At 44.5% G+C, this 27,866-nt stretch overlaps 2 protein-coding genes across 2 annotated transcripts in view; both read right to left on the reverse strand.

Moving 5' to 3' along the window:
• LOC142501593 (solute carrier family 12 member 2-like) overlaps positions 1-20,113 on the reverse strand; it is a 155,114-nt gene extending 135,001 nt beyond the window's left edge. Inside the window, exon 1 of the mRNA XM_075611663.1 lies at positions 19,508-20,113. The gene's annotated coding sequence lies outside the window, so the exon portion shown is untranslated. The remainder of the gene's footprint in view (positions 1-19,507) is intronic.
• A 48-nt stretch (positions 20,114-20,161) lies between these two features.
• Positions 20,162-27,866, reverse strand: part of CTXN1 (cortexin 1) — a 78,726-nt gene continuing 71,021 nt past the window's right edge. Inside the window, exon 4 of the mRNA XM_075611664.1 lies at positions 20,162-22,848. Within this exon, the coding sequence (XP_075467779.1) occupies positions 22,531-22,842 (312 nt within the window). The 5' untranslated portion in view covers positions 22,843-22,848 and the 3' untranslated portion in view covers positions 20,162-22,530. The remainder of the gene's footprint in view (positions 22,849-27,866) is intronic.

The raw sequence follows: 27,866 nt of genomic DNA on the forward strand, positions 1-27,866 counted from the left end.
CTATACCCAGACTCGAGCTGTGTGGTGCAGTGCTAGCAGTAGAACTGGCGGAGCTTATCGAGAATGAGATGGACAGCAAACCAGATGCCGTCAAACTCTACACAGATAGCAAGGTGGTACTGGGATACATCTACAATAAGAAAAGGAGATTCTACGTATACGTAGCTAACCGTGTAGAAAGAATCAGGAAGTCAACCCAACCAGAACAATGGCGCCACGTGCCCACAGAGCAAAATCCCGCAGATCACGCCACCAGATCAGTACCCGCATCTCAACTGCAGAATACGTCGTGGCTCACAGGACCAATGTTTCTTGCGCAGCCTGCGGAAACGCTACCAACCCCAGTTGACGATTTTGAACTCGTGGATCCCGAAAAGGATACGGAGATAAGGCCCCTACAAGTATCCGTGGTACTCACCAATGTATCGCACAAAAACGCATTCGGATCACATCGATTCCAACGCTTCTCAAAGTGGACGGCCCTTCTGCGAACAGTAGCCCATCTCGGGCATATAGCCTCCTCCTTCCGCCAGACACCAGACGGTAAAACTACCGGTTGCCACGGCTGGCACATCTGCAAAGAGCTGCGCACCGTAGAGGAAATTACAAAGGCTAAGGAAACTGTTCTCAGTCATGTTCAAAGGGAAACATATGCGGAAGAGATCAATTGCATTCGCGGAAAGAAGAGTGTTAACAAAAACAGTCCACTTTGGAAGTTGAATCCCTTCATCGACAACGACGGCCTCATGAGAGTAGGAGGCCGCCTCAATAAGTCCCAACTGAGCAGGGAGGAAAGCAACCCTCTCATCATCCCTGGCCGGCATCACATCGCCACTTTGTTGGTGCGTCACTACCACGAACAAGTCATGCATCAGGGACGACACTTCACCGAAGGCGCCATTAGGGCGGCGGGCATTTGGGTCGTTGGCATGAAAAGGTGCGTGGCCAGTAATCTCCACAAATGTGTTAGGTGCCGAATGCTGAGAGGCAAAAGCCAAGACCAAAGGATGGCGGATCTACCTGTCGACAGACTTAACACAGAACCCCCCTTTACCTATGTAGGACTCGATGTATTTGGGCCCTGGATGGTCATCTCACGTAGAACTAGAGGCGGGCTAGCAAACAGCAAACGATGGGCGGTACTCTTCACCTGCATGAGTACACGAGCTATACACATCGAGGTTATAGAATCTATGGATGCTTCAAGCTTCATAAATGCCCTCAGAAGGTTCTTTGCAATCAGAGGACCAGTTAAACAAATACGCTCCGATTGTGGCACCAATTTCGTTGGAGCATGCAAGGAATTACAAATAAACACTAAGGACAATAGAGACAATAGTATCCAAAGATACCTGCGCGACCAAGAGTGCACGTGGACATTCAACCCTCCTCACTCCTCTCACATGGGCGGAGCATGGGAGCGCATGATCGGAGTGGTTAGGCGTATCTTGGATTCTATAATGCTAAAAACCTTCCTAAGACCCATTACAGAGACTATCCTTCTAATGCCCAAATCGGACTGTGATGGGGAAAAACTGGTTACCAGTGCCGTGGACTTTTAAGAGACATTGTGGTGCGTCAAGCTAACCAAGAGCTGCGCACCCACCCGGCTTCCCTTACTGGAAAGCCTGGCCAAAGGACTTTGATGCCAGTGGTACCAGCCGGTATCACATTGCTATGGAAATATGGACCTTTGCAGTATATTGTTATGTTGTATGTATTGCACATATGTTCCACATAGCTTGCCATATAGTGGTATCTACAGATACCAGACGGGGAGTGTTATGGAACAAGAGCCACATTTCTGACTCACCCCCCTCTCTCCTTTGCAGTTTCTGCCTGTCAGATTTTATTCCCAGCTGCATGGAGTCTGCAGACACATACTGTGCCTGCGTGGCTTGCAACAATGTTGCACTCCTTGCCTGCGAGCATGACATCAGTGAGCTGCTACAGCAGTCTCTGAGATCCTCACCAGAATGGGCTAGTCTGCCCCCCCTCCTGTTTGTTCAGACATGGTCTGCCCCTAGACTTTTCCTTTGCCCACACCGCACCTCACTTCCTTTTCAACCCTGGAGACAGTGAGTAAAGAACCTTTCTCTGTTTATAACCCTTGGTGAGGCCATCTCTTTTTACCGGTTCCTAACTAATAATCACCAATACACACCATCCACAAGCATCTGTACCCTGCTACCTTTTCCCAATAAAGTGGAGGAAATATTACAGGGCTTGGAGTGATTTAAAAGGGAACTGTGTTAATGCTATCGGGAGCCATTCATACCAACGTGCCCTGGCTTCAGAATACGGACAGTCCAGCTAGTGGAGTGCACATGGGACCTATCATTTCTTTTATCATTATATTCATTTTTTACATTGTGTGTTATTATTATTTTTGATCTTATTAGTGTTTATCTAGTTGTTTTATTAAATGTTTTTTTTACTAATCTCAGTCATCTGTTTGTTTCAGCATCTGTTTGTCTCAGCATTTGTTTGTATTGTCCCTTATGTGTTTGTATGTTTTGAAGTTTACTTTATTACTCTATGTTATTTTATTTATTTCTTCCATATGATTGATCGCCTGCACGAGGAGTACCCAAGTGGATTCACCCTCCATCTGGTTGTATATATCCTTTTATTTAGTGTGTCTTAGTGCTAAGCGCCAGGGATATAACATCCCTTCCATTTCTGTCTGCTGACCTGGGGGTCAGAGTTATATCATAGGCTGCTAGCCATTTTAGTGTTAGAAATCAGTGCTCCCTCTTGTTTTGTTGTTCTGCACCTGGATTTGGCAACAAATTAACCAGCGGCCTAATGGACTCACATACTGGCCCATGTGATAGGGTTTTAACCCTAACACTGCCTGCACCTTACCAGGACTTACATGCTAGGGCCAGGAAACACATAGTCAGGGGTACTGGGCTACATGCTCCCCCTGGGGAAATCCCTCACGACCACACATGAGGCACACCATTTATGTACCACCAATAAATGTGTGAAAACATTACATACATAATATTTACATACATAATTGTATAACCGGGCACTCCTATACAGGAGAACTCATAACCCATGCAGCACATATCCTGCTTGGTAATAATATTCTTCCTACCCATTGTAGCATTATTTAAAGGTAGCTTCATGGGCATCATCCAATACAGCTTCCCCCACTCCTGGAGAAAACTCTAACCGTATCTCAAGATCTTTACTGTGGGTGCCCATGATACCACTGCTTGCTCTGGGTATATTCCCCTTCCTCCCACCACCTTGTTTCCCTTTACTAACACAAACCGGGTTTGGCTTAGGTGTGGCACGTACCCCTGGAACATAGGATCCCACCAGTTTAATACCACACTCCCCGCAGATGGTTTATGTATATCTGTTCATACAATAGTACATTTAGGGGCAACGGACATCCCTGGAATGGTGGTCAGGGTTACAAGGGTCTATGCTTCCTACTTAACTTTAGGGGCTTTTCCCGGGGTAGCAAGAGAGGATGTAGCACAGGGTTGGGCCGGCACAACAGCGTCCTGCTCCGGCCTGAAAACAGGCACTCCATCAACTGGAGCAATAAAAGTGTCCTGGGCCCCAAATCTTACGGATGAGCAAGAGGAAAGTCCCGGTCTCACAGTCACCTCCTTGCAGTCTCGGCCAAGGGCCGCAAGCAGCAGTACAACGTCCTCCTTACTTGGTGGTGTGCGTTCTGGATATAGAGTCTCTGCATCCACTGCCACGAGCGCTAGGGCCCTTTCGAGCACCTAGCACCGCAGCAAGAACAAGTCGAGCTCAGCACCACTCACCACCAAGGACGAGTCGGTCTCAGGGGCAAGAACAAAGGACAGGTCATCAGAAGCAAGAATGGTGGAGGTACTTGCCGGTACCTCTGGGACCGATGCACCCCTGTCGAGCTGCTGGGCTGATGCACCCGATGTTTCCTTGAGAAGATCCCCCGCATTCGCAGACGGGCTCCGCTCGGGCGTGGTTACCAAGGAAGGCACAGATGAGACGCGCAGAGGCCGTCTCCACACCACGGCTGGCATCGCTGGTCAAGGAAAGGGGACCTCCAACACGGGCATCCCCTTAAGATGAGTCCACTTGTGAATCGGGGCTCACGCCGTAATACTCCTGGCACTGGTCGGTCAACGGAGCTTTTCGGTTCGGGTGGAAAATGTCATAAATCATGTCCATATAGACTTGCTCCACGTCCGCAGGAGCATTGTCCATCAGCATCAATAGCCGACGGACCAATGGGTAAGAACTCCGTTCTTCACCCGGTGCATGGCGGACATAGGCTGGTCACATACCTCCCGCACCGGCTGAAGGTAGGGCACATCACATCGCCCACAGCGGGACGTAACTTCCAGCTTTCCTTCGGGTTTATGACACCGCGGGCACAGGAGATGTAGGGAACCTTGGCTGTGAAATTTGGTAAGCAAGAGCCCTCCAGGCAGCTCAAATATTTGTGCCAGTGGCTCAGCAATAGGGATAATTGAGGTAGCAGGGAACTGATCAGACACAGCTCTTGCCTGGGTGGTTACTATATGCGTCTGCTGGGTATAATAGCTGCATCCGGCTACACGCCACGTGGTGGCAGTTAGTTCTTTGTCTCCTTCCCCTGGTGGACTAGGAGTCCCAGGCATTGTAAAAGGGGCACGACTATGGCTTTCACACCAAGCCAGACATACTTTGAAAAATCAGAGCTTGCGGTTTCTTCAGGGAACAGCCCTTAGACAGAGATCTTGCCTGATTAGTGTATAGAGCTAGTCAGGGACTCAGTGCTGCGGTGAGGAGCCTGTCATTATTAGTGTGGGCTCAGGTTATTGGACAGTCATCATGGCACGTGGAGGCATCTCCTGCGGTGGGGACTCCTTGTGAGAGACTACGCTGGATCGGTGGATCCTTTTTGAAGTATCAGCGACCGGGTGTTGGAACGCCCGCCAGGTATTTCCACAAGTGCACCAACATATCGGAACCTTACAGGTGCTGATCTGGCCTTGGGGGTGGGTTCCTTGGGGACACTCAGGGGTTAAGTGACCAAGGGACTGGTCGGTTACGCTGGACACGGTGTGGGATATACACGGTGGTGGGGAACACTACTGCACAGTGCGGCAGGGGCCACTGGTATACAAATGTTATTCGTATATGTGTATATGATCCATACAGTAAAGGTTTACGTTATATTTGCGAGCTGTTATAATTGTTCTTGTTCCGAAAATCTCACACATTGGGGATTCTGGGCAAGTGGAGGCACTGTCAGTTATTATATTGTTGCCCCAGGCTCCCAGTAGCGGAGGCTCAGATCTCTGTGAGCCAGCAGGTAAAGCCAGCCCAGTAGACCCCCTCTAAGTCAGAGGGAAAGAGGGTTACAGAAGTAAGAAAAATTGTTGGAGCGATGTAGAGAAAAGAAGCTTACAACTGCAGTACCTGGAAGATCATTGGGTAGGCCTTCATCCAGCAGTGGATGCAGGAGGAAGATAATTTGTGCATGTGCCTTCTTTTATTATACCACATGATGGCGACATACACCACACAAATCAAATAAGCTTTATTGGCATAACAGAAAAAAAATCAGTGTTGCCAAAGCATGAGTAACAGTAGGAAGGGTATAATATTTACAGAGTACATGGGTAACAGTTACACACAGGGATGTGGGGTTTAGTGGGCGCCTCAGTCTGTGACAGGTGCTAATATAATGTGCAGCCAGTTCTTTCGCCCCAAACACTCTACCGTAACTATCCTGCTAAAAGTTTGCAATGAAATCCAGTGTGGAATGGGAACGTGGTCAACTCACTGGTGCAGTATTCCTAGATTTTGCAAAGGCTTTTGATACAGTTGATCATGTTATCCTGTTTAAACTCCAGAGCTCTGGAATAGGGAAGCATGCTTTAAACTGGTTTCAGTCCTACCTATCAGGTAGATCCCAACATGTGTCCATCTCAGGCTCTAACTCCAACCCCCTGGATATCACCTGTGGCGTCCCGCAAGGCTCTGTTCTGGGGCCCCTACTCTTCTCAGTGTTCATCAATGATCTTCCCACAGCTTGTAAGGAAGCTTCAATACACATGTATGCAGATGACACAATCTTATATGCACACAGCCATAGCCTCTCCGACCTTGAACACGTACTTCAGTCTGACTTTTTGAGACTCGAAAACTGGATTTCCCAAAACAAACTATTTTTAAACACTGACAAGACTGTAACAATGGTATTTGGGACCAAGACTAAATTTTTAAAGCTTCCAGTGACTGAGCTCCAGATCAGAACCAACACTAACACCACCCTAACTCCTGTTACTAGTTTTAAATACCTGGGCATATGGTTTGACTCCCACTTAACATTCGGAATGCACATTGATGCCCTGACATCCAAAACCTATGCCAAACTAGGTGTACTTTACAGGAACAAATCCTCCCTACGCCTGCTGGTCAGAAACCATATTGCACAGCAGATGCTAATGCCAATTATCGACTATTGAGACATACTATATGGCTCGGCACCCCAAACCCACCGTGGCAAACTTGACACCCTCTACAATTCAATTTGTCATTTTGTTCTCCAATGCAACTACAACACACATCACTGCGAAATGCTCAAAGAACTAGATTGGTCATCACTCGAGTCTAGGCGCAAAGTTCACCTTTCCTGTCTTGCCTTTAAATTCTTTATGGGCAAGCTACCCATCTATCTGAACAAGCTCCTCACCCCTACCACATGCAGCACTTATCAGCTGAGATCTGACTCCAAAAGGTTCATGGTCCCAAGGCTCAACAAAGTATCCGGCCGCTCCTCCTTGTCTTACCGTGCACCCCAAAACTGGAACAACCTATCGGAGACTTTCACATCCACCACCAGTTTAAGTTCTTTCAAAACTAAGGCTTTCTCACATTTTAATCTGGTGTGTAACTGTTACTGTTGCAAGCCTATAATATACATCTTCTCTGTGCATGCAATGTATTGTATATAATGTATACCCTGTTCATTTATGTAACTGTATTTGTAACCATATATTATTTGTCATATTAACTATGTCCAGGGCATACTTGAAAACGAGAGGTAACTCTCAATGTATTAATTCATGGTAAAACATTTTATAAATAAATCCCTTTAACAAGATCTCTAGAAGTTATAATTTAGCAGTGCAATAACTGGCCCATTGTACAAAACGGCACCGCAAATTCAGCTTTTAATTTGTTTTGGACCAGTTAAATCGCTTATCAGGCTCCAAACCTTAGAAGTATGCTGAATTCACAATGATTAAGCTGGTCATATTTAATAGCACCGCAGGAGCTGCTTTGCACATAACATCTTAAACAGCTTGGATCATGAATTCTTACATCCAGCTAGGACAAAAGTGCATTATTTATTTCCAATTTTTTTTATTTGCACATGTTTGTTTAATTCCACCTGTGTGTACTGACAATGCTCCAAGACCGTTGATCAAACATTCAGAAAGCACATACATCAAATATTATAACATACTTGACATCACAATACCACATTTAAACACCTTTTATGAACTAAATAGAGTGAATGGAATGGTATGAAACAATGACACCATAGTGCCTTGTAAACAAGATCTATATGAGCAATGATAACAAATGGAATCGATGTTCATCACCAAGCAATGAGGAATTAATTTGTCAAGAACCCTGTGTGCTGCGTGGGCTGCCAGCATAGCTCTGTAATGCCATACTATCTAATCTAGCACTGAAGGAGTTAAATAAATCTGTTTATAAATAAACTCTGATTTGCTCAGTGTGCATTTAAATACCTCATTGATTAAAAGCAACAATATCTATATAACATAATTTAAAAGAAAAAAGTGTCAAAGGACGAGTCGCTATGGGGGAAAATCACTTCAGGAAGGGGAATGAGAAGCAGGCACAGGGGTAAGGGGTGTTAACAGAATCACTGTACTTCAAACTAATTGCTGCTCTGACAACAACGCTACAACTTTATTTTACTTAAATTCCAGCAAGCTGCAATCAATCTTGTAGTATACGTATGGGTAGTACTCTTGCTGGCTGAGGTTTAATCCGGGAATATCCATTGGAGCATCAATAATTGATGCAGCACTGCTGTCCAGATGCTTGTACAAATCGTACAAAACTTCCCCCAGTTTTTTCATGGTATTCTTATTCGGCTGGAGCAGCATTGCTTGGAAATTCACAGTTAGACCGTACCTTAAAACAGACTCTACAAAAACCCGCCGAGCTTTTACATGAATCCAAGCAATGAAAGCTTCGCTGAAATTCACTTTGAGCCATCGCACAAGAGGTCCAAATTGTTTTTTCTTATCAGTAGAGAGTCTGTTCATCTCTTCTTTATCAGCTTTTATCTCCTCTTCGTTATACTGGAAGTCACGAACCACAAACTTATGTTCTCTGGCTTTGTGTCGGAAGTCATCCACTGCTTTTCTGAACAAAGTGACATTACAGAGATAGCTGTCTTGTTCTTCAGAGAGAACATTGCAGGATCGTGGGACAACCATCTCAGAGATTCATATTGTTTTATCCATTCATTATGTATGGCAGGGCAGGGACATGTTCCGGCAACGGGGGGGAGACACACACACAGACAGACACACACATATACACACACGCAGGCAGACACACACACACACAGACAGAGACAAATCTCACCCGCACTACATCCAGCAGCGGAGTGGGGGATTCAAGGGGGGGGGGGGAATGTGCTGCCAGAGGGTGGGGGACACATGTATTCAATATTACATTCCCCGGGTACAAAAGCAAGTTCCCTATAATTCTGATATGATGCCTCTATCCCGTCTGACTTTAAGAATCTAAATACCAGCCATTTCCTCCCCTACCTGTTTATTTAGCCACATTAGTTTAGACTTGTTTCATTTATATTTATTACCCACGGGTAAGTGATACACTGATAAGTGTACTTATCTAACATTTTAAAAACTGCCCACTTATCTTCCACATTTTTTCTTGCAAATGTATTCTTTGTTGATTATTCCTCAGTTTATCAAAATCTGCCTTTCTAAAATTGAAAGTATTTGTTGAAACCGCATAATATGTTTTTTGATTATTTATTTCAAATGAGACCATGTTATGGTCACTGTTTCCCAAACGTCCTCTAACGAATACTTGTTATCACTTCTACATTGTTTGATATTACCAAATCCAGTAATGCCCCACTCCTGGTTGGATCCTCAATAATTTGTGTAATGTAGTTGTTTTTCAGCACCCCCATAAAATCTTTAGTTGTACAGAAAGCCCTGACCAATAAGGGGAAGGGACACATGACCAAGGGTCCATGAAGTGATGCGTGGGGAGGGGGGAATTGAGGGCTAGTTTACTTCAGATACTGTCTCCTCTCGCCCTACGTCTCTTGCCTTCTATCACCACCTCAAAAGGTTGCTTCAGAGCACTGCACACAACTGGACAACACTGCACATGCAGACAGATTGGATCATTGCTCTGCTCTGTCAGGTTGTAGAGGAAGAGGTGCTCTGAGCTTAGCTTCTGAGGGACTTTTAGTCTTCCTCCTGCCGTGGAGGGATCGCTCCAGTGCAACCCCTTCATCGGATGCTGGCATGAGTGAGAAGGTGGAGAGGCCAGCTGGGCAGTGGGTGTGTGGCGCAGTGAGTGAAGCCCCAGAAATCCAAGCCAGATGGTGGGGAGTGATGGACCCAGCAGAGGTGCCTGCCCCTTGGAGCATCTCAGCCCCATCGGCAGTGATACCCCCAGAAGGGCGTCTAAGGGGGAAGCTGGAGGGTAGAGGCCTGCGAGAGAGGTAATAAGGGCAGATTAAGGGTGGGCTGGTCGAGGCCCCAGTAAACCAGGGTCTTAGAGACCTGAGCAGTTCCCATGGGTAGAGAGGCCCCAGTAGCCCCCACAGGGAGTCAGGGCCCTTGGACTGCCAAAGCAGAGAGAGGCACAAACAGGACTCAGTAGTCAGGAGCCTCAGCACACCGCAGGAGGACTGGGACCACAGCATGCCACAAGCAGAGGGTGACAACAACTTGCTCAAGGAGGACAGACCCAAGCATTCCCCAAGCAGAGACAGGCTCTAGAAGGACAAGGCCCCAATCATGCTCCAAGCAAAGAAAGGAATCAGCAGGCTCAGGGAGTACATGGGGTCACAGGCCTCAGGAGGATAGAGACACCAGCAGGCCCTAGTGGGAGAGAGGTATGTGTGGCCGGCCTGGAAGACTGTTTGAAAGGTGTTTGCATATGGGTGTTTAGGCCAACAGCTCCTTAGAGAGGCCCCTCTACCCCTCCCCCTGAGCAGGGTTGAAGTGGGGACCAGTTCATTGGGGACAGGGTCACTGAGGAGCATTGGTGACATAAGCTATCCAACAATCAGTTGAGGCCAGCATAGCCAGCGGCGTCTGGGCTGGTGTCCAGTCTGCTAGGTTGAGGAAAGCCGAGCAGACAGCGGGGGTCAGTCGGTCCTGGATAATAGTATTAAAGAAACAAATTAAAAAATGAAGGAAAACCTTGTGCGGGGGCATATGTTGAAATAGGGGCTTTGGAAGTATGACAAAGGTTTCAGAGAGCGGATGGCAGTTATGAAACATGGCAGGTGGGATCTAAAGGATATGGTCTGGTGGTTGTCGAAATGACACCACCGCATCTGTCCTCCTTTCAGGTTCTGGCCAGCAGGGAAGTGTTACTCAGGGCAATTCTTAGGCAAGGTGGGTTGGGCATTCAATGAAAAAAGTGCAAGTGGGGAGTGTTCTCCCATTTTGAGCATGAGTGTTTGCCTGGGAAGGGCATAATGTGTCCAGGTTTTAAAAGGGAGGGGGTAGTTAGGAATGTGTCACAGCAAAGGGAACTGGTCAGAAGGGTGTCAGCTCCCGGGAGTTTAGTTGAGATGGGTTGTTGGCTTGACAACTATCCAGACAAAGTGGGGGCAGATCTGTTGCAGAGAGGATTTTCTAGTGGGTTTGGATTCCATTCAGATAGGAGTGTGGTACTCTTTACTGAGGAATTTGAGAACAGTTTGGGAGCATTCAGTGTTAGTCAGGGTCAAGCTGGGGAGGAGGTGGTGTGGGGGCTCATGGTTGGCCCTTTTAAGGAAAACCACCACCTTTGCCAGGGTTGTTGGTGTCTCCATTGGGGGGTGGAGCACAAGAGGGGTCTGGGCCTTTTGCTGATCAACCACCTGTTTTCCCAGAGTGGGGTCAGTCAATGACACTATCAATAGGGACCAGTGTCGGGTGACCTTTGCATCCGGCATGGGGTTGGAGATGGTTAAGTGTTTCAGTATGGGCTCTTTGAGGGTTATGGCTCAGGTGGAATCGGGCACCCCAGTGGTTTTCAGTTGAATATGGCATTTTTTGATGAGGATAGAGGGGATGACATTTTCGTGATTTGTGTTGCCAATAGGCTATTTCATTTCCTGGTTTATTTTGAGACTTTTAGCACATTCTGGGATGGGTTTTAAGTTAGGAAGTGGGTACTTCAGGAATGGTCAATTACCTTGACGACTTCTTATAATGATCCTAACTTTCTTGGAGTTGTTCCCTCTGGTGGTAGCAGTGGAGTTCTGGGGGGAGGAGTTGAGGGATAGGAAGGTCCTCTTTTGGTTAGACAATTGGTGGCATATGGGGATGGAAGATTGATGGACGTAGTGAAGCAGTCTGTGGCACCGGCAACTTGGGAAGCCTACATGCGGGTGTGGATGGTGATGTAAGAATTTGTTGATTGCTCAGGGGGTGAAGATTCATAGGAGGATTGCTTTTGGGCAACAGTGGGCTTCTTGTTAGCCAGGTTCAGTGATCATGCATCAGCCAATCTGGTAGAGGGCCCTCACCTTGACAAAGGCTGCGTAGCAGTCGAAACGTTTGTTTCTAAACTGTATTAAATTACTTATTGCGAAGTCTATGTGCCTGCATCATCTTTTATTCTCGTGTAAACCCTTGGGACCTGCAGGACAATCCCAGATACCATGAGCACAGGCAGCTGACTTAAGTTGTGTGGAAGTGAAATGTGTGCCAGACAAACCTCCTTGGATTGTCTAAGTTAGGTGAAGACACTCCTGGTCATCTAGCTGGAGCACTGAAGAAGGGAGGTCCCTAATATTCTACATATCAGGGGAAATATGTTAAGCCAGATGAGGTCCGAGGAGTTTATGAATGTGATCCGTGGGGATGCGTCCCAATTAATAGTAACTATCCAGTTCCAGGGTGGGTGTGGTCTGAGATTGTACTGCAGTTGAGGAAAACTCAATCGGGAGGTGATTGATTTGGTGAGATATTTGGGGGATGTTGAAGTTTGGCACAACGAATTGGAAGGGAATATTTTAATATGGGGATACATGATGGTTTGGAGGAGGCTGCACTGCTGTTTTCAGTGAGGCAAGTTTGAGGGGTCAAATGACCTTGGCATTGGATGGGTGTAGACTGGTCTGTTTTGTCCTGGTGGTTAATTTGTAGGAATGTGAGGGGTTCAAAGAATGCATTCTTGAGTCAGTGCCAGGTGTGGCAGGCCTACGGTTGTACTCCTAAGCCAGAGCCCTGGTGTTATGAACCAAGAGTGCTCACTTGGTCATGTAGTAGGGGTGAGCATAATCAGATTAATTGGTTGGGGGTACTTGCGGACCAGGTCCAGGAGTGTTGGTGTTTAGGGTTAATAAAAGGCGGTGGTCATTTTTACCCAACAAAGGTGTCTGTATTTATTTGGCTGGGTTATTAAATGAAATGGGCAAGAGTCAAGGCTACACGCATCATGCTAATCTCATTGCTCCAGTCTATGTCCGGATAATTAAAATCACCCATTATGAAAACATGACCTGGTTTTGCTATCTTCTCCATTTACAAAAGTATTTTGGCTTCCTCTGTCTCAAAAATATTTGGTGGTTTATAGCATATCCTTACAAACATTGTTTTTTGCTTGTACTTTTACCGCCACTGTATAACGATGCTCGTCTCCGATAGGAAGCGGACCCGCAGAGTTGAGGTAGATGTATATGATCACCGACCAGAGCCAGGGGACAGAGTCCTGTTAGTCGTAGTTGGGATCCTGGCAGAGGTCAAGGCAGGCAGCAAAGATGCAAAGTCAGGATAAAGAATGGGGTCAAGGCAGGTGGCACAGGAGCGGTGGTTGGAGTCGGAGGCTGGGGTCGGCACCAGGGAATCCATGGGAACAGGAAATGCACAGGAACAGGGAATGGCAGGAACAAGAACTCAAGGGGGCCAGGAATCCATGGAATATCATACCATGTCCGGGCAGGGGCTGGGAATCAGTGACTGCTATTTAAAGCCCTGGAACAGGTGCAGCCATTTACTAAGTCCAGGAAGATTTGCCATGATCAAAGATGGCTGTAACAGCCACGTAAGGGTAATTTCTAGAAAAAGCAAGGTCTGGAACCCTTACACACTGCAGTCCACAAAACCAGTTCTGAGCTGACCCATCCCAATAAATTTGCCAAATTGAGGGAAGATATTGGGAGTGTCAGTGCAGGAATGGCAAGGCTGGGGGAGACCGATTCCTCTAGCAACCAGGTGTATAGTTCCTCCGGTACAGAACGGACTCGAGATACTCAGAGACCAAGAAAGATTGTGGTGGTAGGGGATTCCATTATTATAAAGGTTGATAGGGCAATCTGTTGCCATGACTGCATGAACCAAACTGTTTGTTGTTTCCCATGGGCTTGAGTTCGGCACATTGCAGATCGGGTAGACAGATTGTTGTGAGGGGCTGGGACTGACCTGGCAGTCTTTGTGTCCCATCTGTGCTGGAGGAACAATTCCCTTGGATGTTAGAGGAATTAGTCTCACCCAGCCTTGCCATTCCTGCCCTGACACCCAATATCTTCACTCAATTTGGCAAATCTGTAGGGATGGAATGGACCACCTCAAAATTGGTCTCCCTCTTCCCCCTGCTTCTCCTTCTAACTATTACTCAGTGTAGGGAGAATGAAGTTCATCTTGTTTCTGATAGCCTAGGCATGTAAGGTGTTAACTATAAGCGTGTAATGTGTTACGTTTAAATGTCTACTGTTGCTGTAATAATTCTTACATAGTCTAAAACTTCCAGTATATCGTTTATTGTGAGTTTCAGACAGCTTACTTCTTAGAAGACGCTGCCTTAGTTTGCTTGCGTCCGGGAATATGCGATAGCAGAAAAAGTAACTCTAATTGCCAGGTACCTGAGCAGAGGTGTGGGGGTTCTCCTGCTACACCATGCATGTGGTATCCTGACTGCTGTGACTTGAAACTAAGTATTTCAATAAACAATATTTGACTTTCAATTGGTGTGGGCATGTCCATGTGATTACTCGTGGGTGATATCGACAATCCGAACAAACATTTCAATCAGTATATTTTGAATAAGTATTTCCTGTCAGTACAGTACAGCAGGATATGTAACTCCTGTCAGCACATTTGGCATAGTCGGCACGATTGTCTTGTCATCCCGAATGCATGTGGTTAACCTAATTTGTATTAGGTTTGGGATTTTTTTGTTGTTGTTGCAGTATTGTGTTATTGTATAACAAAATGCTTTGGAAAATGGTTGTGAAGGGGGGAAGTGTCCATGTGGTTTTGCCTGAATGGGTATCTAGAACTGGTCCCTGGATACCTGTGGACTAGGGGTGTACCGAGTACCCAGAATTACCCGGTACTCGGCGTTACTCTGCACATTTCCAGCTACCCGGACATTACCCAGACCCAGCAACTGAGAAGTGGGTCCGGCGCCGGGTAATACCCGGCATCGGGTAATGTCAGGGTTGCTGAAAATAATCTTATTACTTACCTTTCTTATATTTCAGCCAGCGACGGACGACATCTAGGAACAGCAGCGATCCTGTGGCGGTGGCAACATCGGAAGTGTCTTCAGCCGGCGTGGGACAGCAGGAATCCATTACACAGCACAGCAGCAGGTAAGCAGTGTGTGTGTGTTTGAGACGCCGGGGAACCATGTGACCGGAGCAGGAGCGTTCCTATTGGACAGCTAGGGGAGCCCTGGGAGACCCCCCCTCTAACTGCCAGGCATCTGAGCAGATGTGTGGGGTTTCCCCTGGTAAGCCAGGCATGTGGTATCTTGACTGCTGTGATTCGATGCTAAGTATTTCAATAAACAACATTTGACTAACAATTGGTGTGGGCGTATCCATGTGTACTCGTGGCCGATATCGACAATCCAAACAAGCATTTCTAGCAACTATATTTTTAATAAGTATTTCCTATCAGCAAATTTGACATACAGTAGTTGGCAGGATAAGCAACCCCTGTCAGTACATTTGGCATAGCTGGCAGGATAAGCAACCCCTGTCAGTACACCTAGCTACCTACCTCTTCCCGTTGCTCAGTCATAGCTCCACCCTAGACACCACTAGCCCCAACCCGGGCCTGCTCAGTGAGCAATAAACGCCTTTCAAGATTGTCAATGTCCCTCAATGTTTCAAGTTGCCTTTTCAGATAAGCAATCTGAGACTCCAAAGAGGCCAACTGTTCACACTTCTCACAGCAGTATGCTCCCTGAAACAACTGCTCCAAGTGCACATACATTTGGAAAGTTGTGCATTGAGGGGCATTCTCAGTCCTGCTAATTGTAGCAAAAGAAAAAAGAAAAATTAGTGCGCCTATCAATTGGTCCGTGAAGCACTCAACTGAGTAGATACAAAAATACAATTGAAGGGGTTAAAAAACCTTACATATACAAACACTTAAAAACAATATATAGTTATGTGACATGAACCATTCAGGAACAGCCAGGGTCTGGCTCTAAGTGGTGTAACAAATAATATATACAAAACGGTATGTATTGCCTAAAACCCAAATATAATTGCAGCTTCTGATGCAAGGGACCCTAGTCCTTGCTGAGATATATGAGGATAAAGAACAGAAAAAATGAGAAGTGCAAAGAATTGGGGAAAAGGCAAACAAGTGGAGTGCCTAAGGAACTGACACTGCAATTGCCTCTGGTGTGCCTGCTCGCTGCCTGGAGTATCTCTGAGCGTCTCTTGCTGCCAGCCGGGAAGGGTCGGTGCATCACGTCCGGCCGTGACGTCATACCCGGAAACCCGGCAGGCGGGTAGTTGCTCTGCTCCGTGCTCGAGCCTTGGAGAAGCGGCTAGCCGGAGGGGTCTTGGATGAGAAGTGTGAGGAGCCGTCCGTACAGATCGGTCTGAAGGTTGGGTGAGCTGATTACATAGGGGCTCGCTGACGGTCCCACATCACTCTTGTCCCATTTATTGTCTGTTCAATCTGTGGACGCTGCACCCTTGAGGCTACCACTTTCATTTGGAACCAAAACATCACCTATGCCATATAACTTTTGCCTGGGTCTCCCTTGACACAGAGGGGCCCTGATTGCTCCCCACCAACGTATTGCATACCACCCGGACATTCAATTGCAGAGACTTTTAATACTTTATTCTTGGTTTATCATTACTATTTGTGTGTTTTTATACAATTATAAAGTGGCTTGTTTGCCTTTTCCCCAATTCTTTGCGCTTCTCATTTTTTCTGTTCTTTCTCCTCAATTGTAGCAAATATGGAGTATTACTTGCTAACAATGTATTGTTCTTCTATATACCTTATTTAACAGCTTTTTTATTTCAACTCCTTCTGGTTATAACTCCACACTTAATCCAAACTGCACTTGAATCACACTGCAATTCAGTCAGACATTGCAGTGCTGTATCTCTGGCAGTGAAAGAGTTAAACTGTCAATGACAGTAAACCAATACTAATAGGGATCCTTATTTAATTGAATTAAATTACATTTATTGATTGTATTATACAGGCACATTTCAAAGGACCTTAGTATGTACAGCTTGGAGGAGAGAATGGGATGGGATAAAAACTTTCAAATATATATATATATCAATGATTTCAACAAGGTGCAGGAGGGAGGCATCTTTCAGAGAACAAGAAGTGCTAGAACAAGAGGTCATGCTCTGAAGCTGGAGGGTGAACGGCTCAGGGAAAATGTGAGGACGTCCTTCACGAAAGGGTTGTGGATTCTTGGAATATTTTCCCAGCAGAGGTGGTAGAAGCTAATACAGTAGAATTTAAAAAACACTGGAATCGAGAAAAGGGGATCCCAGTTATGAAACGAAAGGATCTGATAGGGTCTGAGGTTCCACAGCAGATAAGAAAATGGGCGGACTGGGTGAGCTACAGTAAGTGCTTCTTACGCACTATCAAATGTAATGAATAGTAATATAAGAATCCCAGTGTGTAAAAGCTTGGTGACAGCATGTACCCTCTAGTTACTGCTCTTTACTAGAGGAAAATAGCCCCTTGCATGATGTAAACTCCAACCCTCTGTGTCATTGAAACTCTGCCACAGTTGATTGCTTTATGACTTACCTGTAGTGTTTGATGGGTGAGGAGGGAGACGTTTCCTGCTGGTAATAGTCTTCGGAGTGGGAGAATTGGCTTTGAATCCTGGTGCTGGCTCATACTCTCATTGCAAGGAGTTGTCCTCGTTTTCAACACAATCACACACCTTACACTTTAATGGGCTGCCCCATAAACATACCATACATTACAATAGAATCTCCCTCTTACACGCACCATACATTACAATGAGATGCTCCTTTTACACACATCAACCTACATTACAATGGGAATCCCCGTTACACACACCCATACATTACAATGGCATGCGCCTCTTACACAGATCATACAGTGCAATGAGAGCTCCCACTTACACACATCATACATTACAATGGCATGCCCCTCTTACACACACACACCATAGATTACAATGGGATACTGACACCCAACCCCTTGAATATGAACATACTACATTGAATGGTGATACCAAGTATCGCTGATCACTTTTCTCAAACACTTAAATGTGAATGTACTGTATTGTATAATAAATAAAGAGTATCTCTATGCACTGTCAGCCCATAGCATATGAACACACTGCATTGTAGAGTGATGATGAGTATCTTCCACACACTTTCACCCAAAGAAAAACTAAGAAAGCCACCTCTGTTTGGTCCCACATCTTCAGCTTTAATAATCACAGACACCATTACATCTTCCACTAACGCCAAGGTACAGACTTTGCACAGCCTGTAGGAACGCACAGGTTTAATACATAATACAAGCCTCAGGAGAACAGGTTACATCTGGGCATCAGAAGCTTGACTGTATCATACCTCATACTTCATTTGATTGACCGTGTTATATATATGTATTTATATATATATATATATATATATATATATATATATAAAATATATATATATTTATATATATATATATATATATATATATATATATATATATATATACTGTACACACACATATGTTGCAGGGCACCTTTTAAGCACAAAGGCAGTTGTGACACTAGATCCTATAGGGTACCATGCTATAGCTCCCATCTTCCCCCCCCCCAAACCCCATCTCCCTCCCCAGTTCCTAGCGCTGTTTATCCCCATTCTGCCACGTGGGACTGAGTATGCTGCTTACTGTTAACAGGTAGATTTGAGCGGCAGCAGGTAAGGGGTTAAATAAAACCGGAAGGGAAGGGATTCAGAGCTTTCACAGCAATGCAGCCCCAGTGGAAATTAAAAGGCCTTAACCCCTTCAGAGCCAGATGAACCACAGAAAACAGATTTTATCATAAATCTAATTTTTTTTTCTTTCAAAAGGAAATGGATCTTCAGCATAGTTAATTAAAAAGAATTAGTGGTACAACTGGTTTGTAAACAAAAAGTGTGGTACTCAGAGTTTGTAACAGAGAAAGTTACATTGGGTGTGTAAATACACAATAGTGGTATTCCAGGTTTTTTATTAAAAAGTAGTGGTACTCCAGAAATGTAAATGTAGAGTAGCGCTACTCCAAGCTTGTAATTTAAAAATCAGTGGTATTCCTGGTCTTGAAATAAAAACTTTTGCTAATACTCATTTGTAAAAACAAAAAAAGCAATGGTACTTCTGGATTGCAAAGAAAGAGTAGTGGTACTTTGTACCCATTAGCACTATCAATCTGAGGCCTACAGTATGTCAGTTACCTCATCTTCATCATATAAAAGATGGCTGCCCATGTGTTGCTACGTGTGGTTAGCTTGCAGTAAGCTTCCATTCTGATGATATATATATATATAGCACACAATTTGCTAAATATCTGTAGCATATCATTTTATAAGCATGTTTCCTGCAAGAGTTTACATAAATATCAATGTAGGATTACAGGCAGGAAGTAGGTATTTGGATACACAGGCTATTCTATCCTACAAGGATCACAAGGAGCTCCTTTTTCTACAAAGATTTAGTGGGATGTGTATCAAGAGTCACAAACAATCATTAAATTGATGCAAAGAGCATACATTTCTTACTGTGCCCCTTTGTGTCAATGTATTTAGGTGCTTTTTGTCAGATTTTCTCCATGAGACATATGGAGAGGTTATAGAAGCAGTTAGGGGAGGAGTTGTATGAGCAGTTAGGTGAAGAGTCACTCAGCACATTATTACAATGGGATGTATCTCTGTCAGGTTTCCTCTGTAACTGCCCCTATTTTATTTCCTCATTACATCAGTTAAATCCCTTAGATCGGAGGTGTCACTAACCTCTGTGCCCAAGACTGTCTGGGAGTTTTGCGGGGCTCTGTGCAGAGGGAGTTTGGAGGAGCTTTTTACCTGCTCCGGAGCTGGCATCTCCTCCTGCTGCAGCACGTCGCATCACGCCTTGCCTCTTGCGCCCTCACATCATGTGATGTCGCATTGTCATGGCGACAACGCGTCATCACATGGTAGCAGGAGTTGATGCCGGCACTTACAGAGGCTCCACGCTCTCCCTGGGCAATCACAGTTTACATTTGATGGTGGCTCATTTAACCACCACCACATTAAACTGTAATGACTGAAGTTGGGCCGGGGAAGACAGCTGCACATAACGGGCGTGATACAGTCGCACCGATGGCAACACCACCAAGCTGGCTCTAGCCTGTCCCGAAGAGATCAGCATCACAGCTTTATTCATTTGATGTTGATACAAAGTGACACAGGAGAAAAATATTGCACGGCATCAAGAAACAAATTGTGACATGTTGATACCATCCCCTCTATATTTTCTCAATCTGTCTGGGTGGCAGAAGGAAAGTGGATGTCAAGGTGATGTTATTGGGTAGTACTTAGTACCACTACATTTCCAACTCTACAATTTCTCAAGGCTCCATTTAGCATATATATATATACACACACACACACACACACACACACACACACACACACACACACACACACACACACACACACACACACACACACACACACACACACACACACACACACACACACACACACACACACACACACGTATCACTTCACATTTGCCATTCTGCAGGTAAAATAATTCAGTTGTTTCCTGTTTAGGAGGAATATTGAAAATATATTGTCTTTCTTACATAGTGCTGACAGTGTATGCAGCGCTGTACATAGATAGTTGCAGGCACTATGAGTCCCTGCCCTAAAGAGCTTACAATCTAAAATTCAGTGCCTGTGGCACAGGGTGATGAAGTTAATTGCCCAAAATCACAAGGAGAGCTGAAACTGGGCTCCGAAGCTGGGGTCACACACTTCAGTGGCATTTAAGCACAGAATATGTTCTATGCAGTACTGTCCCCACATGTAATTGAATATATATAGACCTCTGGAGACGGTCTTTTAACTGGTATCAAAACAATTTGTTTCCCAGAATTTGGTCTATCCACCACACCTATAACTACAGGGATGTCCGCTCCACGGACTGAAATCAGTGACATTTGGAGGCTCTGAACCTGAAAAATTGTAATAGAAAAGTGCTGATTTTTATCAGTGGGACTCCATTGAAGTCTATGAGTTGCTGATGTTTAAAATCAGCGAAACACTCCAAATCAGGGAGACTCCCAGAAAATCAGTGAGGTCTACAATTAGCTAAACCAAATAGCAATCTATGTTACTAATAGACCATAAATGTAAATGTTAATATGGTTTTGTGCATTAGCCAGAGTGTAACCGGCTTTAATTCTGGATTCAGTGGGATTTTTGCCACCCAGACAATAATGAAATGATTATTGTAGCAAAGAGTCACTGTTTGGTACAATCACTAGACACTGTAATTACCGTCTATCACTGACGTTATAATACCTGATTAAATAACACAGATCAGACGGAAGTAAACACTTGGTGAACAGTATAGAAATCTCAGCACATCATATCAACATACGTAAATCACATTCAAATCACGTACAGTATTACACACATCTATCTCCCACTTAAAAACAAATATAACAGATGTACCGTGTAACTTAAACTTAGTCAAGCTCTCTCTTTTATAAAAGGCAGCTGTGTCATAATTAGGACAACATGTAATCTGCATATTTTCATGTTGGGTAATAACTGTGGCTATTTAATATATCAATAAAGGACTAAAGATCAATACAATAATCCATCTAAATAATCTCAAGCAAAGGACGTCATGGTTTCCCTCGGTGTGCTGTCCCACTGTCACCTCCTGTGATGTTATGTATGGCTCTGCCTGTGACGGGAACCGTTTGGTGTCAGCAGGAGGGGGGGTGGGGGGGGATATGAAACGAGCAGGAATTTAATATAAAGTTTTCCGTTCAGTTTCTTTAGCAGTGATTGTGACAGGAGGGGGTAACGGCTCTATAATAAAGGTCAAGCCCATTTGGTTACCCCTGCTCCATGTATAAGGGTCACAGAGAGTTAGCTCTTGGACCCAGTAACATTGTATGATCACACTGTACTAAAAAAAAGTGAATAAGGATAAAGATAGAGAGGAAAGAAAGGGAGAGGGCAAAAGAGGAGCGGAGTGAGGGGAAAATAGAAAAGAAAGGAGAGAGATTAAGAAAGGGAGAAAGAGAAATGGAGAGGGAAAGAGAGAAAGATAAAAAACGGAAAAGAGTGAAAGAAATGGAGAAAGACGGAATGAGAGGTAAAAAGGGAGAGAGGGAAAAAGGAAGAGAGAACTGAATGAACGGGAGTGCGAGAGGGGTAAGTAAGGCTTCTTAAATGTGACACGTTATGGATCAGAGATTTGCTTAACTGACCTTATAACTTGCAGTAAAAGGAATAGCTTCTAAAGTGAGTACATCCTCCAGCCCAACTAGCTAACTAAATAACTAACTGCCCACTCAAAACTAACTGTCCACGGTCCTTCTGCCTGACTGATAAATGCTAAACTAAACTACAATCCCAGTGCTAAGCATTCTGGGAGATACTGTCCTGCCTTTCCCGAGTACAGAAAGCAGGACATAAAACCAATATATAGAGAGAGATATCAAACCCAAAAGAGTTTAAAAAAAGTAGAAAAGAAGGAAACAAAGAAGAAAGAATGAGTTGCTGGGCCATCCGGCAACTTATGGGTAAAAGGGCCATGTGGTAGTTCAGGCCTGGAATGTTCTCAAAATTTAAAGGCATCACGATAGACAACACTATATAGCTGAGCATCATATGACCAATGAGTACTCTGTCATTGACAGTATCAATGTAAGGCAACCTATTGGCTACAAGTCATTGGAAAGATTGACTTCCTTACTATCACTACCTTCTCAGAGTTAACCCAAAGCATAGATCTCCCATCCCCTAATGGTCTATACTAAGGCATAGTCAAACTGGCCTCTCTCTAGACCCTCCTTGTGGTCACTCCAGGAAGAGGCCGGCATCCTGCTGTAGGGGTCTAGTAGTATCCGAAAGCAGCGGACCATGAGTATAACCAGAAATACCAGAAGGAAGATGACAAATGCAAATACTGTCTTCTGCTCAGCGTCCATCCCATTGGAGCCAGGATGATGGTCCAAAAGGGTTGGAGAAAGCAGCAGTTCATAATCTGTAGCTGATGCATCTTCCATGGTAGCGGCATAGCAGTGCAACCCCTTTACATTCAGTGTATCAGGGTAAGTCATGTACACCTGGCAGGAAGACAGTGAATACAATCATATGTTAGACAGTTATCAATATGGTGTAGAGCAGGGGCATAGCACCCTGATAATTAAAACAGCACAGGCTTCCTGTGTCGGTATATAACACTATATAACCATGTGTGGGTCAGTGTATCTGTGTACGTGTGTATATACAAATATGTGTATATTGTTGAATACATCAAACATACGCAGAGTACCGATCTAGTGAGGGATCTGATTGATGAGGTTAATTAATCGGCAGAGTATTAATTTCGAGAGCGATCTAATTGATTAGGGTAATTCATGGGCAGAATATTGATCTAGAGGGTGATCTGATTGATCAGGATAATTTATAGGTAGAGTATGGATCTAGAGAGTGATATTAATGTTTAGGGTAATTCACAAACAGAGTACAGGCATACCCCGCATTAACGTACGCAATGGGACCGGAGCATGTATGTAAAGCGAAAATGTACTTAAAGTGAAGCACTCCCTTTTTCCCACTTATCGATGCATGTTCTGTACTACAATCGTCATATACGTGCATAACTGAAGTAAATAACACATTTGTAACAGGCTCTATAGTCTCCCCGCCTGCGCACAGCTTTGGTACAGGTAGGGAGCCGGTATTTCTGTTCAGGACGTGCTGACAGGCGCATGCGTGAGCTGCCTTTTGCCTATTGGGCGACATGTACTTACTCGCGAGTGTACTTAAAGTGAGTGTCCTTAAAGCGGGGTATGCCTGTATTGATCTAGGGAGAACTCTTATTGATCAATACGAAATATGAACAGAGTTTTGAGCAAGGGAATTTCTGATTGATCAGTATAAAACATAGATATTGATCCACGGGAGAGATCTAAATGATCAAGATCAAACCTAAGGAGAGATGGCGGCCTCCAATCTCCAGAGGAAAAAATAAGAATATCTCAATGAATTGATTTTAGGTTTCAGTTTGAATAGCTCTACCAGTGCAGATGTGCATGCAAAGGATACTTTAGATCAGTGGTTCTCAATCTTTTTTGAGCAGGGGCACTCCTGAAGGATTTTGAAAATCTCAGGGCACCCCTGTTCTTCAGACCTCACTCTTCCCCTCCTCGCTTACATGCATACACACTCAGCCACCTTTTCACAAGCATACACCTCCCACCCTCACCCACCCTCTTCTTACACACTCACACATCATATCCACCCTTTTACGCCACACACTTCACATGTATCTCCCTTTTCCGTACAGCGCACTCACCCCCTTTCTTAATCACAAACACCACATTCACCCCCCTTCTCTAACTTACACCTCCCCCCACTCCACACAAATCACTAGCCTCTCTCACCCTTCCAACACAAAGTCACCATACACCCTGCCACACAAAGACATCAAACTTTCGTCCCCACACAAAGCCCTCATTCCTCCCAACTCCCCACACACCTCAAACATGTCAGATGCTCAACGGGCACATCCTGCGCTGTCTGTCGACAAAGAGGCTTTGTAGGTCTGATGCCATCTTTATACCAAACTCTTTAAATTGTTTGAAGCCCCTGGGGTCGCAACCCGGGGGGAAGTCTGGGTTTCCGAATATAGGCATGAGAGGGGAGGGGGAGGATGTCAATTCATAGCTGTCCTTTGTTTGCGTCCAAATTCTCCACGTGCATCTCATGGCTCCTAGGCCTATTTCGCCTGGTTTTGTTATCTTCCCACCCCCTTGGGACCAAAGTAGAGCTCCAAGGGATAGGTGAGCCACGTAGGAGGCCTCAATCTCCAACCAGCCACAAGACGCTGGGTTGTTATTCCATACCACCGTTGGCTTTAGGTGGGCTGCTCTGTAGTACTTGATTATGTCAAGTACACCTAGGCCTCCGCACTCCTTTGGGGCAAGCATTACTGTTCGCGCCACCCGCGGCCTTTTGTCTTTCCATATAAATTGAAAGATGCTATTTTGTATGTTTTTGAGGTCTGCCAACGGTACGCAGACTGGGAGCGTCTGGAAGAAATACAGCAGTCTGGGAAGGATGTTCATCTTAACTGATGCCACCCTTCCGAGCCACGAAAAATGGTATTTGTTCCATCTCTGGAGGTCTTTTTTAATATTGGAAAATAATGGAGGGAGATTGCAATTGTACAATGCTGCGTATGAATGGGCTATTCTGACACCCAAATATTTTATGTTTGTTGAACTCCACTTATAACTAAAGTTGAGCTGCATTAGTTTTACTTCTTGGGCGGTCGGGGTTAGGTACAGGACTTCTGATTTATCGCTGTTAATTTTGTACACGGAAATCCGGCCGAATCTTTCCAACTCAGGTTGAAGATTGGGGAGGGTCGTCATGGGGGATGTCAATGACAGGATAACATCATCCGAGAACAACGAAATTTTGTGTTCTCTGTCCTGATGACGACCCCCCTTATATCTTGATTCTGTCTAATTGTTGCTGCCAGGGGTTTGATCGATAGTGCGAAAAGGAGTGGGGATAGAGGGCAACCTTGTCTGGTACCATTCTTCATTTTTATGGGGACTGAGTCTTTGTCTTTTTATTTTAACATTGGTGCCAATGAAGACGGAGACGAAGACTAGGATGGCCTTTATCCTAGCAGTGGTAAGTTCAACTTTCATTTACTATAGGGTGACTGGCTATTCATTGATTCTGAATGGGCAAAAGCACTATTAGACAGATATGGCTAACAGGGCTTTTACTCATTACTGTGTGGTGGAGGGTGGGTTGTTAGGGGTCGAGGGGGGTAGTAGGGTGCCCATTGGTTGTCAATGTGGCAATCTTGTGGCAATGTGGCAATGTGGCATGCCCCCCTTGAGGGCATAGATAACCACAATGACAATCAATAGATTAAATGGCTAGTGATTTTTTTTATAGTATTGTAATTTGTATTGTATATTATTTTATTGCACTGTCTCGTATATTTGAAAGGGCAAAAGTGCTTTTAGCCATATTTGGCAAAGAGGTATTTTGTGTATTCCTATGTGTGGTGTTGGCGGTAGAGGGGGTGGGTGAAGGGGGTAGTTGCCCCAGGGTGGGTGGTAAAGCCTTGCAGGAGGGCTTAACCCCTTTATTACCGCTAAGATAAGGGAGTGGTTAAACCATCCTGAGAGGCCTAACCACCCACCCTGAGGAAACTATGAAGGTGGTATTTGACTCGGGTGGTTAAGGTCTCCCGGGTGGGTAGCGGGGGGGGGAAAGGTTTCAGCAACCCCCCAGGAGGCTTGAACACAGACCCAGGGGCAACTACAAGCTCCATTCATCCCCTCTACCACCAACAAACCAGGTACTGCTATTTAACCCCTTCATTACCTTAGCGGTTAACAACTAATGTATTGAAGCTGGGCTGTATTTTATTTTTATTGCATACGATTGAAGCAGGGGATCTCCAGAGCTGAAATTAATGCGGGACAGGTCCGGAGACCCCCGGCTTCAGTCCTATGTACTGTAGTAAAGAGAAATTATACTCATTCATATGCACATCGCAAATCCAATCTCGCCATCCTTTAGGTGGCAGAAACAAAATAAGCGTGTTTAATCCGCGATGTGCATATCAAAGCTACCTTAATAGCAGTTACTGCCAAAAAATGCAAGTTTGGGCATTTTTTGAGCTACCAACATGGCTTGTAATAGCAAGAGTGATCACAATCATTAAAACGCAGTTTTCTATCGATTTGGAGAAGTTATCGAAGCTTTCTGAATAGTTACACATGCAAAATCGATTGGAAAGTGCATTTAACACGCGTTAAGTCACTTATCGGAGCTATCTGAATAGACCCCTAAGCCTGTATGTTACCTTTACAAACAAAGCTACTTCTAAAAGTTTTTTTTTCTGTAGGAGAAAAAAAGAGACAAAATCACTTTGAAAAGACTTAAAAAACGCAAGTAAGAGACAATTCACCAGCACGGAATGAGATATGGACAGCAGGCATCAATAAGACCAGGCCGAGGTCTATGCGAGAGGAACAGACAGAGATATATAAAGATTAAATGCTCCTGACTGTCAGCTAAATCTATAACGTGTATGATCTGCCCCAAACAAAGGTGGATTTTGTCTTACTTGTTTACTGGAAATGTTATTACAGCATTTGAAATGTGTATTCCAGATCAATTCTGGTCAGGCACTTACTCATTCTCAGGAGTGTTACAGGGAGCAGTTTTATGGAGAAAAATAAGGATGTAGGGAGCAGTTACATGGACCAATAGGAGGAGATGCGGGGAGGTTTTAGAGAGCAATTATATGGAGCAATAGTAGTTAGGGAAGGTTTATAGGAGCAGTTATATGAAGCAATAGGATGAGTTATAGAGAGCCATTATATGGCACACATAATATAATGGGATGCATTCTTTGTTTGACATCTTTTTGCAGCGCATTAATGGCCCCTCTGGCAGTGAAGGTGTTATGCGTCACCAAACTGATTCCATGTTTGAGTCCGCAATAACATTTGTAATCACTGACATAACAATAGTTGATTGATAACTTAACAAGTTACGGGGCAAGTTACACTTTTCTTAAAATAAATTGGATTATTGGGATGTACTGAATATAAAAATGGAATAAAAGGGGCAGGTCAACTTATCAGTGGAATCGGCTCCTTAGAAAGATAACTGTTTTACCTAATTGTATTTTGTAAAAAATGAATAAGTTTCGCTTTTCGTCGGAAACACTAAATTCAACTACTTCCGTTTATCTGGTTTACTAATGATGGCTTCATAATTACTTTGCAAACAGAAGACAGAGCAAATCTAACAGTTTTACCAGCAGCTCTGTAAACTGACAACATGTTTTATCACCTACAGTAGAGACATCAGACAAAAAAAATGGTTTAACATGGAAATGTTAAAAGTGAAAACAAATATATGGCTCTGTTGGTGACAGGGACCATTTGTTTGAAAGGAGCAGAATTTGAAAAAAAATTCTAATTTCAGACTTATGGGCTCATTCACTAAACGTTGATCAGTTCAGTGTATTGTCAAAACGGTATTCACTAAGAAAAATCACAATTATTGTAAAGTGCAGTAAACATCGCTCTGCTTT

The sequence above is a fragment of the Ascaphus truei genome, chromosome 8, assembly GCF_040206685.1.
Source record: "Ascaphus truei isolate aAscTru1 chromosome 8, aAscTru1.hap1, whole genome shotgun sequence".
NCBI lineage: Eukaryota > Metazoa > Chordata > Amphibia > Anura > Ascaphidae > Ascaphus > Ascaphus truei.